Genomic DNA, 13972 nt, shown 5'->3' on the forward strand with positions numbered 1-13972 from the left:
AAATATTTGAACATTAATGGTCACTTTTTCCTGGCCCATGGCTGACCAGGGTGAGGCTAACTATTTTAATCTCTTTTCCTTCCCCAATGCTCCACAAATACAAGGGTCAGTCGCAGCTGGGATTGAAACTGGTTCTTTCAACTGACAGTTCAATATTTTGCACTCTTGGTTCACATTAGTTTGAACTACTTTTGTCGATTTTTCCCCAATTGTTGTATATTTTACATTTTAAAAATCTGCAGATATTAGCCAAATACCATTGGTCACATACCCAGACTGAGTATAAGGATATTGCCAACTGACAGCATATTACTAATATTCATTACTTATATTTCTAGAGAATATTTGATTTGTAGCTGAACATCCTCTTAGTGATATTTATGTTACAGAAAGGGTAAGCAAAATGGTTACAAAACAACTACACAGAGGTAAAGGTGCAACAGTGAGACATGCTGAAAGCTAATGCTCCCATCAGTGGTCATTAATAACATAACCAACAGATTCCTGATCTGGGTTAAGTACCTGCTTCGCAGATATTAAATTTAGATTGAACTTTTTATAAAAATATAATTTATAAATTCTCACTTCCACTTGAAATTTTGTTATTCAATCTACCACATTCTGAATCTAACTAGTCTTATAAAGATTAACCAAGTTTTTAGATTTTAAAACCATTTTCAAGAATTTACTCAGCTAATAAAAACTGCATTACAGACCAATTAGTCTGAGGCTCTTGCACAGTAATGTAATGGTCCTAAACTCCTCAAATATTTTAAAGATATAAAACGTATACAAGGACTGTTCACATAAAATCTCAATTTTTCCTGCAGCATTTGGCAAGAATTGGTCACACTATCAATTTAATTGCAAAGTATAGATAAGTAGGCATATAGGAAGTGTAGCGAAAGGAACTCTCCCTTCTGGCTTTCTCTATAACCACTTTCCAACTAGTCATTTGGTTTTAAGGAATTTCCACCACAACCATCAGCTGAGATCAGGAGTCAAAGTTCTTACCTTACCTACCAAACCAATACCAGAGAGGCAAGTACTCAAAGGCCACATTGAAAATACTGTTTTTGCCAACACTACAAAAAAACTATTACAGATAGCCAACTCAACATTCTTTACAAATCATATTAGGCTACATTACATTAAGCTACAAAAATCCTGCTGAAAGCATTTGCCCTATATCCCAATATTAATATGCTTCCAGCTTAAAATTTAAGAGTTGTTTCAAATCACAAGCATATTATGTTGATGACGCAAGGCAAATTTCATGCCAAATCCAGTCAGCATTCTAACTACAAACATATGGGTCAGTTGAATAATTTTCCCATTCTAGTTTAGTTTATATCATTGAGTAAGTTAAGTAATTGAGGCTGTTAAATCAGATCCAGGCTATTGATAATACTAACAATTCAGATAAAGTACCACATTCTGAACAACCCACACACAAAAAAAAAAATCAGGAAAAGGATGATGAGGATGGGGGTGAGATACGAAAGTAGAGACAAATGAAATCACTCGGGGATCCTCCTTACATAACGATCAGAAGTTTCAGTAGTTTTTAACGACATCAGGGAAACAGTTGAGGTCACTTAGCAAGTCTAAAAGCATGAGAACAAGATTCCATTCATTATCTGAAGATACATAAATTTAGCAACAAACAGTACTGCATTTAGCAATTTTGGTCAATTGCAATGTCACTTTCAACTCCTCCAAACTAGTGCCACAGATGAGGTAATGTTTGCTTTGTTTAAAAAAATATGGCTACAAATATTTGAAATGGTATGATTTAAGAAAAATATTAGTGAAAGAAGAGTTTTTGTTTAAGCTCAACTGTATTACCAATAACCCCAGTTTAGTCTTTGGACATTAAAATGAACAGCTATAAGTAATCAAATGTTCAAATTTTAACCAAAGGCAGTGGTGGTGTGAGTGGAGAAAGAAATGATCAGGAACGAAATTTTTCAACTGAGGAAGTCTCACCTGAGGCAGAGGCAGTGGCAGCTGCTGCTCCTGTGGTTGGCATTAGGATGCGCAGCAGAGAGCATAGGTTAGCAAATACAGAAATCCAGCAAAATAAGGACAATAGATAAGAGAAACAGCAGAGGCATGCAAGGTATCCAAAATAAAGGCTACCTTTAATCAGGAACAATAAATTTAAATGCAACACAAGGTTGGCATTTAACAGTCCATGCATCACCACCATAATTCATGAAGAAAAAACATTAGAATGTAAATCTAACCAAGGTAAACAGCATCATGCTAAATAGGTACTCCATGCATGACATGTTCCTTTATTTAGTACATGCAACAGAATTTCTGTAATTCAGGGAGGGTTTATTAGATGCTTTTTCCTATGTAATACTCTCTCTAGTCAAATCTAGTTGTGCATTCTAGTTACCCTTGCTCCACAGAGGGAGAATAGATACAAGAGATGCAGTACTGATACTGCAGTACTGAAGGAAAAATATGTTCTTTCCAAATAACTAACTACTGTAGGTCAAAAAGAATAGAGAACAGATTGCTAGATAATCCAGTTTACATTCCAGTGGGTAGATGGAATTAAGCCAAAGATCAGCCATGGTCTGACTGAATGGCAGAATAGACTTGAGGGGCTGAAGGGCCTACTCATTTCAAAATAATTAGAAAAGTTCACGTGCACCATTTTTTTCGAAACAGCACAAATAAACCATCCAGTTATTTCAGTAGTTACTTAACTCAAAAATTAGATATTTGCTACCATTAGACACTCAACAGCCCTATGAGCTTAATGCAGCAAAATAAACACTCCATATCATTTTTATTTGAGATATGAAGGAATACTAGGGCAATTGAAGATTTTTAGCCATGATAAACAGCAGCAATAGGTCTATAAGCTATGAAATGAAAATAGAAAAGTGACATCCAGAATATGGTTAGATAAGTTATAGCAGAAAGGGCATAGATTCAAACTTGTAAAAAGCAAATAGGGGTGCCAGAAAAAATATCTGCAAGAGTAATCCAGAGTAACACTTAGGACTGACTGTGCAAGAGCAATGCAGGTTAAAAACATAAGCTGGATACTAAAATGGGGAGACACTAGCTGCCCCCCCCTCCCCCTCCTCCTCCTCCCCCCCTCCCCTCCCCTCCCCCTCCTCCTCCTCCTCCTCCTCCTCCTCCCCCTCTTCCTCCTCCTCCTCCTCCCACTCCTCCTCCTCCCACTCCTCCTCCTCCCACTCCTCCTCCTCCCACTCCTCCTCCTCCCACTCCTCCTCCTCCCACTCCTCCTCCTCCCACTCCTCCTCCTCCCACTCCTCCTCCTCCCCCTCCTCCTCCCCCCTCCTCCTCCTCCTCCCCCCTCCTCCTCCTCCTCCCCCCTCCTCCTCCTCCTCCCCCCTCCTCCTCCTCCTCCTCCCCCCTCCCCTCCTCCTCCTCCTCCTCAACCTGGACAAGTGTCAGACCAATAAATTAGAAAGAAAGGTCATGCCTTCAAAACACCAAGGTACTTCACAGCCAATTAATAATTCTGAAATGTAATCACGGGTACACAGGTAAATGCTGCAGCTAATTTGCACACAGCAGTGAAATGAATGGTGGTTTTTGTTCAGATATAAAAATGCTGGCTGGCTGGCTGGCTGGGGGGGGGGGGGGGGGGTGCCGAGGATCATAGACCTTTACAACATTGGCTATTGATACCCTTAATTCACTGGCCATCATTCTTGTAGTCTGAAATTTAAAAAAATATATAGTTTTTTAGCAGGTGATATATGCCAAATAAAGATTTCCTGCATCTTGGTGCTCAACCCATTAAGTGCCAGCTTATACAGCATAGACACAATAATCTTCAAAGTAAATGACAATTAGTATGTGAACCTGTTAACAGCTCCATCCATTCCAAGTTGTGCGATGTCTATTAGCATATGAAATTATACTTTATATTTTAGGAGTTTGCCCAATCTTCTCAAAAGCACTGAGGAATGAGTAAGGTGATTGAGGTTCAATTCTCATGTTAAGCTGTCGTAGGTTAGGCAGCGAGGGATAAAGGAAGGAGGTTAAAAAAGGGCAGATTCGCTTAGTTAATCACTGTCTACTAAGGCAGACAGCAAAAAGTTTTTTTTAAAAAATATATTGAGAAAGAGAATGGTAAAGGCCAGCCAATTAAAGATTGATGCAGATGAGATTATAAATGGATAACAAGAAAATGGCAGGTTTGTTAGATGAGTCCTGTTTTCACAGTGAAGGAAAAGGACAAAATACCAGCGGTACAAGGAAACTTAAAAACGCGTCAGAGTAACTTATTGATTTATCAATTTTAAAGATGGCAGTGGAGAAAATAGTGGCACTCAACATAGATAAATCTCTAGGATCTGTTGGTTCTCTGCCCAAGAATTTGAAGGGAATGTCTGAGACAATCCTTCCTTGTACTTTTCAACCTGGCTGCAGTCAGCTGAATGAACCATCTTCTTCCAACACCCCTCTACTGCTATCCAGCGCTCACCTGGTTCCTTTATCTATCCAATTGTAACCAGAATCACCTGCAAGGGCTTCTCTTCCTGTTACCTCTCGTGTCTGGTAAGGATCTATATTTAGCCCCTTCCTATTTCTTAACTACATACTGGAGCAGTACCAGAAAGAAAAACTGAGTCAGTTTCCATAATTACATTGATGACATCCACCTCTAAGTCACCACCACTTCTCTTGGCCACTGTCTAAGTTGTCAGACTTGTCCCTCATTCAGAGTAGATTGTCAAAAATTTCCTCCAACTAAATATCAGAAAGACCAAAAGCATTATCTTCAGACCCCGCCACAAACTCCATTCCTTAGCTACAGCCTCCATTCCTCTACCTGGCAACTGCCTGACGCTGAACCAGACTGTTGACAACCTTGGTGTAGTATTTGACCGAGATAAGCTTCTGAACACATAGCTAATCATCATCACTAAGACCACTTATTTCTACCACCAATATCATTTGACTCCACTCCTGCCTCTGCTCATCATGACTTTGACAAAAGGCGTTTCAGTATTGAGGAAGGGAGGAAATTTGATCGGAAGGATTCAAACGACGTTCAGAATTTGGAAAGTGACAGCATGCTCAATGGAGAGAAACAGGAGGTTGTAGATGGAGCGATAATTTGAAAGGCCAGAGGGGTCAAGGGCTGGTTTTATGAGGGGCTGATCACTGCAGAATTGGAAGGAGTGGGGGCAGCATCCAAGAGAGAAACAGTTAACAATATCAGTTGACATCGGAGCTAGGAAGTGAAGTCAGGTGGTCAGCAGTTTAGCAGGAATTAAGTTGGGGAGCAGCAGATAGTTTTCATGGACAAGCTGAGCTTGGAGAGAGCATGATTGGAAAGAGGGGACAAACTACAAAAATGTGTGAGTTCATGGCTAGGGAAGGGGTGCACCTTAGAGAAAGTTTGGCCTGGTGGGCTAGGGGGAAGAGAGGGAAGCAGCAGGGCAGTTGATTGTATGGTTGAAATCTTAGTGACAAAAGTCAGTGTGCTCCATGCACTTGGAGTTGAGCGTGAAGGAGTCAGGGGAAAGGAATCCTCTAGAAATATATATTGGGCCTCAGGCTTTTAATATAATTAATATTTATATTTGAGAAATAAAAATTAGATTTTTTTTTTGAATGGTGAGTGACTAGGAGCTGTGGAGGAGCAAAGAGAAGTGTGCGTCCTGTATACAAATCACCAAAAACTAGTGATGCGCTAGTAATTAAAGGTTAACAGTATACTTCATCTCAAGGGGGTAGGATTTCAAAAGTGAAGACGTTATGCTTCAATTGGTCATGTCCCATCTGGAGTATTGCATTCAGTTTTGGGCACCAAATCTCAGGACAAGGTATATCAGCCTTGGAAAGCATAAAAGGCAAATTCACTAGAATCATACACGGGTTTAAAGGATAAAATCAATTGGACAGGTTGGAGAATATTGGGAATTATGCCGTGTGCAGAGAATCTCTCAGACCTGGAACTGAATTGACATTGTGTTTCTAGCCCTTTTGGCCATGCTGTTTGATAATTCAGTTTTCCCAGCACATCTGGAAGCCTACATTATGAATTTAGCAAACATGATATCCTATTGAAGCTAGGTATTCATTCGTTTCCTCAGCGTAGTTGGAAATCTGGTTGTGATGCTTCTCTAGTACTGAATTACACTGGTATTAGATAATTATCTTTACATAAAAATTTCTAAGTTGCCATTTGACTTCAGCAGAGAAAAATAGTTTCAACTCACTGAAGTATGTGAGGACTGTTCAGATCCTTAGTTATCCCTGACCTCAATGTTTACATTGGGAAGAATGGACACCTTCATGCGGAACTCAATGATTGACAAAGGGTTAAAGCCACTTGCTACTTGCAATCTCAAAAGGCAAGGTTTACATCAGGATTGCTGTATTTCAATGCTTAACTCTATAATGCGTAAGTAACAAATTTATCTATGCTATAGGTAATGCTCCACATCCCCGACGCATCTATCAGAAAGGAGTTTCTTCTAGAGGAAGTGAAGTCATCACCATAACTCCAGAGAACCAAATGTGTACAATGTTAGAGTTGGAAAATTTTTAATCTGGAAGGCTCTTAAGCTTAAGAATTTTGAAGCCACATCATGTTAGTCACAAGGCTCCATTTGTGCAGCTGGGAATCAGCTATTTTGTCTAAACTCTTACCTTTGCAATTATCTTTATCAAAGATAGATTTAGCTGATATCAGCAACAAGATTCTGATAACCCCCAAAAAGTTAGCTGGTGTGCCATGCATCATTGGTGTTTATAGAAGAACCTTTAACCTGTTGAGGATACTAGTATGCAATCCTATGTCAGACATCCAGTGCACAATAATGTAAAACCATGCCACATTGGAACAAATTTGTGTAAATAAAAAACTCTTCAGATTCTAGCAAGGTGAGCAAACCTTACATAAGGCACAATGGCCAAGAAAAAGCAACAAAAGCAAGAATGTTTGGTTGCTTGAAACACATGCATTTTTTGATTTGATATAAATCTTTGAAGGAAATGCCCCTGGAATTAAGTTAGTTCTCGTGACCGATGCAATCCGACCAATAAAAACAGACAATAGGCCAACTAGCCTCTTTCTTTTCCGTAAACATACTACGATTTTAAGAAACCGAAGCTCTGGTTTGGCGGACATTGCTCCAGTAGCTCCACCAAAATGGAAGTCTTCAAAGCATCCATGACATTTGAAACCTCAGTCAAGTCCATGTTTCGGGGCAGAAAAACTAAGGTAATCACTTTTGGAATTTCATTCCATCTTCATCTTGTGATGGAATCTGTAGTTTCAAAGCTTGTATTTTTTGAGACAGGCCCTAATTGTGCAGGGGAACCGAGAAAGCAAACTGACCCTCCTAGTGGGTGTCAACCTGGTGAAGCTAAAACACAGGACTACTTGCTAGCCAAACAGCAGGAGCTGCATGTGATAGACAAAGCTAATCGATCCCACAGCCAACAGATCATATCTAAGTGCAGTCCTACCACATCCAGTCATGAATGGTGGTGGACAACTAAACAACTCACTGGAGGAGGCGGCTCCACAAATAACCCCATCCTCAATGATGGGGTAGCCCAGCACATCAGAGCAAAAGACAAGACTGAAGCATTTGCAACTGTCGTCATCTAGAAGTGCAGAGTGGATGATCCATCTCGGCCTCCTCCTGAAGTTCCAAGTATCACAGATGTTAGTCTTCAGCCAATTTGATTCACTCCATGCGATATCAAGAAATTACTGAAGGCACTGGATTCTGAAAAGACTATGGGCCCTAATAACATTCCTGCAGTAGTACTGAAGACTTGTGCTCCAGAACTAGCTGTGCCCCTAGTCAAGCTGTTCCAGTACATCTACAACACTGGCATCTACCCAACAATGTGGAAAATTGCCCAAGTCTGTCCTGTCCACAAGAATCAGGACAAATCTGACTCGGTCAATTACTGCCCCATCAGTCTACTCTTGATCATCAGCAAAGTGACAGAAGGCGTCGTCGAGTATTATCAAGTGGCACTTAGCAATAACCTTCTCACTGAAGCTCAGTTTGGGTTTTTCCAGGGTAACTCAGCTCTTGACCTCATTACAGCATTGGTCCAAACATGGACAAAAGAGCTGAACTCAGAGGTGAGGTAACAGTGATTGCCCTTGATATCAAGGCAGCACTTGACCGAGTATGGCATCAAGGAGCCCTAGCAAAACTGCAATTAATGGGAATAAAGCGGCACTGGTTGGGGTCATACCTAGCACGAAGGAAGATGCTGTGGTTGTTGGAGGTCAATCATCTCGGTCCCAGGACATCACTGGAGTTCCTCAGGGTGCTGCCCTAGGCCCAACCATCTTCAGCTGCTTCAATAACTTTCCCTCCATCATAAGTTTAGAAGTGGGGATGTTCATTGATGATTACACAACGTTCAGCACCATCAGAGACTCCTCAGAAACAGAAACAGTCCGCGTCCACGTGCAACAAGATCTGGACAATATTGGGCTGATACGTGACAAGTAACATTCGCACGACACAAGTGCCAGGCAATAACCATCCTCAACAAGAGAGAATCCAACCATCTCCCCATGACATTCAATGGCATTACTATCACAGAATCCCCCATTATCAACATCCTGGGGATCACCATTGACTAGAAACTGGGCCAGACTAGTCATATAAATACTGTGGCTACAAGAGCAGGTCAGAGGTTGGGAATTCTGGGCGAGTAACTTGACTCCTGACTCCACAAAGCCTGTTTACCATCTACAAGGCACAAGTCAGGAGTGTGATAGCATAACTCTCTGCTTGCCTGGATGAGTGCAGCTCCAACAACATTTAAGAGCTTAACACCATCCAGCACAAACAGCCTGCTTGACTGGCATCCTATCCGCCCCCTTCAACATTCACACCCTCCACCGCCAGCAGCAGTGTGTACCATATACAAGATGCAACTTAACAACTCACCAAGGCTCCTTCAACACCTTCCAAACCCGTGATCTCTAGTATCTCGAAGGGCATGGGCAGCAGATGCACCAATAGATGCAAGTTCCCCTCCAAGCCACACACCATCCTGACTTGGAGCTGTATCGCCATTCCTTCACTGTCACTGGGTCAAAATCCTGGGACTCCCTTACACTGTAGGTGTACCTACACCACATGGGCTACAGCAGTACAAGATGGCGGCTCATCAACACCTTCGAGAGCAATTAGGATGGGCAATAAATGCTGGCCTAGCCCGCAACACCCTCATCCTGTCAAAAAAAGTTTCCAAGGACCATAAAATCCCGCTGGTGTAAAATTCCACCCTAAGGAAACGAAAACTGAAAGCGAGATCAGAAACCAACACTTCTTGGGGAGACTGAAACTGGTTCAAACATATAAAAGGGCAGAGAGAACCCTCGGAGCTCAGTGGACATTGATGAGAGTGGTTGTGTCGTACAGGCAAGCTGAAGAGGAGGTTAGATCCAGAATCTGAGAATAAACAAATCTTAGTGTAACAGAAACAACTGCATAACATTGGTGGACTGAAGCCATCGAAACCAAGTTGGAGGTTCTGCAGGCGTGACCCATTTTGGTGAAGACTGTGCCCGTAGAACTCAGGTTAGTTGTGCATGTAGACTGGGAATCAGGCTAGCTCCTAGTGGAGATGCTGAAAGAAGACAGAGTTTTGAAGGACTTTGTGGCTGAGGTTGATGATCTATACATTGAGTTGATTGCTCAGCCAATTTGTAAGATCTATCTCAGTTGTATCTGCCATTTAATGTGCAATTTATAGTTTATAATGGACTGCAATTTGCCTGTTAATTCAGAGTTAACAGGATTTTACAGTATAGTTGATTAACTAAAATGTATTTTGTTTGTTTTGTTTGATTCTTTTTAGAATAAAAATTCTTCTGCTTTAATCAATGTAATCTTGTAGCTTCATCCTTTGTGAATAACTAGGATTTCAGATTTCTTCTACTTCTTAAAAAAAAAGTTACTGTTCTCTAAGATCGCAACAAATTTCAGACCCAAAAGGATCAATTTCAGCTGTAGAGCATCAATGAAAGAATGAGAAAGCTCAAGGATAGTCAAAGTAAATAAATTGTGCTAATCTGCTAGCCACAAAAAGTTACAAGAATTCCATTCAAGTAAAAAGCTCTTATGGGCTTATTAATGGAACTTGGCTTGGGCTGAGAGTTCAGGGGTGAGAGTCGGGGGGGTTGGAGGCAGGGGGTGGAAGATATCAAGTATAACCATGTGTTTAAAAGTAGTTTTTTTTGACAAAATTACAGATCTACACCCCACTTAAAACTTGAAATCTAGCAAAATACTTTTATAACATGTTATTTATATTCTGTAATTGGGCAAAATGTGTGGAAAGTGTTCTGATCCAAATGGTCTTAAAATTCATTTATATTTTTTGGAAAAGTCTGCACCTAAATATCAAGGCAATGTATGGGTTTACACACAAAGACACACACACAAACACAGATCTCATTTCAGGAACCTAACATTATGCAAACATAGACTTTAAATTATTGCTCAGTAAAAACATGGCTTTAATCTCAAACTTGGGGATTTCCATTCTAGACAAATGATTGTTTGAAGAATATCACTAAGCACTCAAAAACAAAAGGGACTGACGCCTAGATCCAATCATCCCAGCAGATTTGTAATTAGAAAGATTTTGAATTTGTAAGCATTTGGGAATTTTACTTCCCAATTTTGAGATCTTGCAGCTCTGCCTTTAAAAACTGTACTATTGTCATGGGAAGCTTACTCTCAGCGTTACTCGAAACGGAGGAAAATACTAAAAATTTGGCAGTCACTGGTTGGAAATGCCAGTACTATGAAGTAGTCAAGATAAATTGCTTAGAATAAGAGATTAATTAGAGTATTAAGTGTGCATTTAATACAGCTATGCTTTGGAATTTTCCACTTCTAACATCTCCTAATGGGGTTAAAGTTACTTCTGCAAAAACTCGTCTCGAGTTAAATACACACCTCCAACCAATACTAACACTTCTCATCAACTGAGGAAAAAAAACGAACATAATAGATGGTAACCACACCAAATCCCATTATATAATTTTTAAAATCTGTTTCGCCTCAGTTACAACATATTTAAATACTGTAATTAACATTTCTGATGCCTTGTAGGAATGTTTCAAATGCTCTCATATGGATTGTATTACAGCGTAATTGAATCTTTGCATTTTTTAAAACATGTTTGACAGTCAGCAACAGGGACTGCACAATTCCAATTAATGCAAAATATTTCTAGATAATTTTACCCTTCCTGTAATCAAACTTCAGATTGTTCCTACTTCAGGGGATTTCTTTGACTGCTAAATGCCCTAATGAAACAAATGTTTTCCATTTAATGTCTAAAAATAAATGCATTACCATACAAAATCTTATCTAAGATGGAGAGCATACTTTTCTATTCTATTTAAATCACAGACGTTGGGAAGTATTGAACCTTGGAAGATTATTTTAACAATGTCAAAGTATTTTAACAATTTATTAGAATGTGCATACAAAAAAATTGAAAAATTTTCAGTTACCAAATATGATGAGCACTGACATTAAAAATAGTGAATTTTCTTTTAAATGAAATGTTTAAATGTCATAATGAAGGTTTTTTTTTAAAACAGTGTCAGATGAAGTGATTAATTAAAACTGCCGTGTATTTGAATGTGGTTTTATCCCTCTGCAGTTGCTTAATTTGTAAGTCGAAATAGTAAAACTGAGGTTGGTCTCTATTTTTTTTTAAAATTCATCATTAATTCCCTCCCCGAAGACAGAAGCATGCAGGAGAACAATGAGAGCTTGCAGCCCCTAGTAAGGCTTGTACAGTACCTTTTTTCTCCCCTGTGAAAGGCACAAAATCCTCCCTGTCCTTATACTCCAATGCCTCCTTCTCTAAGAATGCTAGAAGCTGATCTCTATCAAAGGGGCCTGTTGGGGTTTTGAGAGTCTGGTCCTTCTGACGATAGCCTGCTGGCAGCAGTGAATGCTAGAACATCAGAGAAAATGCACTATTTTAGAAGTCTGAACAAAACAATATATCAAACAATTTAAACATGTAGATACACACGCAAAAGCATGCACACTTTAAAAAGAGTCTCAAGCTTTACAAATAGCACAAGTAATGCTGGTCTCTCTCTAAATATACATTAGCTTGTAAAATAACATTGGACAGAATATGAAACTTAGATTCAGAATATTAAAATGTAAAGATAAAAACAAAAAACTAAAAACAAAAAACTACTGCGGATGCTGGAAATCCAAAACAAAAACAGAATTACCTGGAAAAACTCAGCAGGTCTGGCAGCATCGGTGGAGAAGAAAAGAGTCGACGTTTCGGGTCCACACGACCCTTCAACAGAACTGATCTGTTGAAGGGTCATGTGGACCCGAAACGTCGACTCTTTTCTTCTCCACCGATGCTGCCAGACCTGCTGAGTTTTTCCAGGTAATTCTGTTTTTGTTTTTGATATTAAAATGTATGTGGCTTCCACTGAAGACATTGTTTGATGATAAAATAGAAATGTTACAAATATAGAAGCGAGCCTAGTTCTACCTTTTGTTTTTCTTCCTTGTTCCTCCCTTCACAATTATTAGCATATTAAATTTATTGTCAGAATATATATGTTTCAGTGCTGTAGTACAATGTCCAAATGTTCATGAACTGGTGACTGGTGTGAATACAGAAGAAGAATACAGAAGGCAGAAGAAAGCGCTCACAAACCTGGTGTCATATTTGACCCAGTGATGAGTTTCAGATCACACCATCACCAAGACTGCCTATTTCCAACTCTAACATCATGCAACTCTGCTCCTGCCTCGTCTCGTCTGCAGCTGAAGCCCTTATTCATGCTTTTTCTACCTCTTGATTTGACTAATCCAACATTTTCCTGAGCAGCCTTCCATCTAGCACAAATAAACTAGAGGTCATCCAAAGCATTGCTGCCTGCATCCTAACCTGCACCAAGCCCTGTTCACTCATCACACTAATGCTCACTGATCTAACACTGGTTCCCAGTCTGGCAATGCCTCAATTTTAAATTTCTCATCTGGATTTCAAATCTCTCATGACCTTACCCCTCCAACACTACAACCCTCAGATCTCTGCACTCTGCCAATTCTGGTTTCTTGCATATTCCCTAATTTAATACAAGTTATTGTTGCTGCAATGGGTTATCATATAATTGTGTTGCTCAAAATGAAATCAAGTGCGGCAGCATGGCAACTGCTGGGTGGTGAAGAACGGAACACGAGTTCAATTTTCCATTCCACTGAATTGTTGAACAGCTAGGTAGCTGTGGGAAAATGCCTAAAATCAAAGATCTGGGGAAAAACGTTATCATTGGGCAGCTAGAGGATAAGGGAATGGGAAATGTTAGCAAAATGGTCTCATAACATTTCCAGCTTGTTTTACATAACATAAGCGGAAGATAATAAGCTTCTAGTAGTGAGTTTAAGGTTGCTTCATCCAATGGTTTAAATAGATTGGAATCTTTCCTGAAATTTTATTAAACATTTCTATCAACCAACTTCAGATGATTACCACTTGTTTAACTTTTCCAAAAATAGATGTTGAATAGCTCATTTTTTGAAGCGATACCAAGTTCCAACACATGTTACTTCATCTCTGGAGAAGAAAAAAAAAACAAGAATTTCAATCCCCACCTCTGGATCCAGTTCCTCAAGGGCAGTTTCCAACTGTTTCAATTCTTCCTCGCTAAGTTTGCCAAGAAGCTCATCCTCATCGATATCCTTGTACTTCTCCAGGTCCTTTTTGAATGGCAGCGCCATCTCTTCAACAGTAACCTGTTGTCACTTAATCTGCAGCAATCTAACAATTCAACGTGTAACCAGGTGTGTAGCTTTCTGCTGAAGGAAATTGCAAAAACAGATTATAAACCAATGCAAAGCTTCCCCAAAATACATTCTGATGCTGGAAAAGGGGGGGATTGAAGTTTACAAAACAAGTCTAAAAGAAATGTCAA

The 13972-nt window shown here is 39.7% G+C and overlaps 1 protein-coding gene across 3 annotated transcripts in view; it reads right to left on the reverse strand.

Moving 5' to 3' along the window:
• Positions 1-13972, reverse strand: part of tmod2 (tropomodulin 2) — a 66415-nt gene that overhangs the window by 22785 nt on the left and 29658 nt on the right. For 2 of the 3 annotated variants that reach the window (XM_078530227.1, XM_078530229.1), the window contains exons 2-3: positions 13653-13853; positions 11820-11976 (exon numbers count right to left, since the gene is read on the reverse strand). In XM_078530227.1, coding sequence (XP_078386353.1) covers positions 11820-11976; positions 13653-13778 — 283 coding nt within the window. In that variant the 5' untranslated portion in view covers positions 13779-13853. Of the gene's footprint in view, positions 1-11819; positions 11977-13652; positions 13857-13972 lie in introns of all 3 variants that reach the window. The other variant, XM_078530228.1, reaches the window with a different exon arrangement.

This window comes from Cetorhinus maximus, chromosome 26, assembly GCF_964194155.1.
Source record: "Cetorhinus maximus chromosome 26, sCetMax3.hap1.1, whole genome shotgun sequence".
NCBI lineage: Eukaryota > Metazoa > Chordata > Chondrichthyes > Lamniformes > Cetorhinidae > Cetorhinus > Cetorhinus maximus.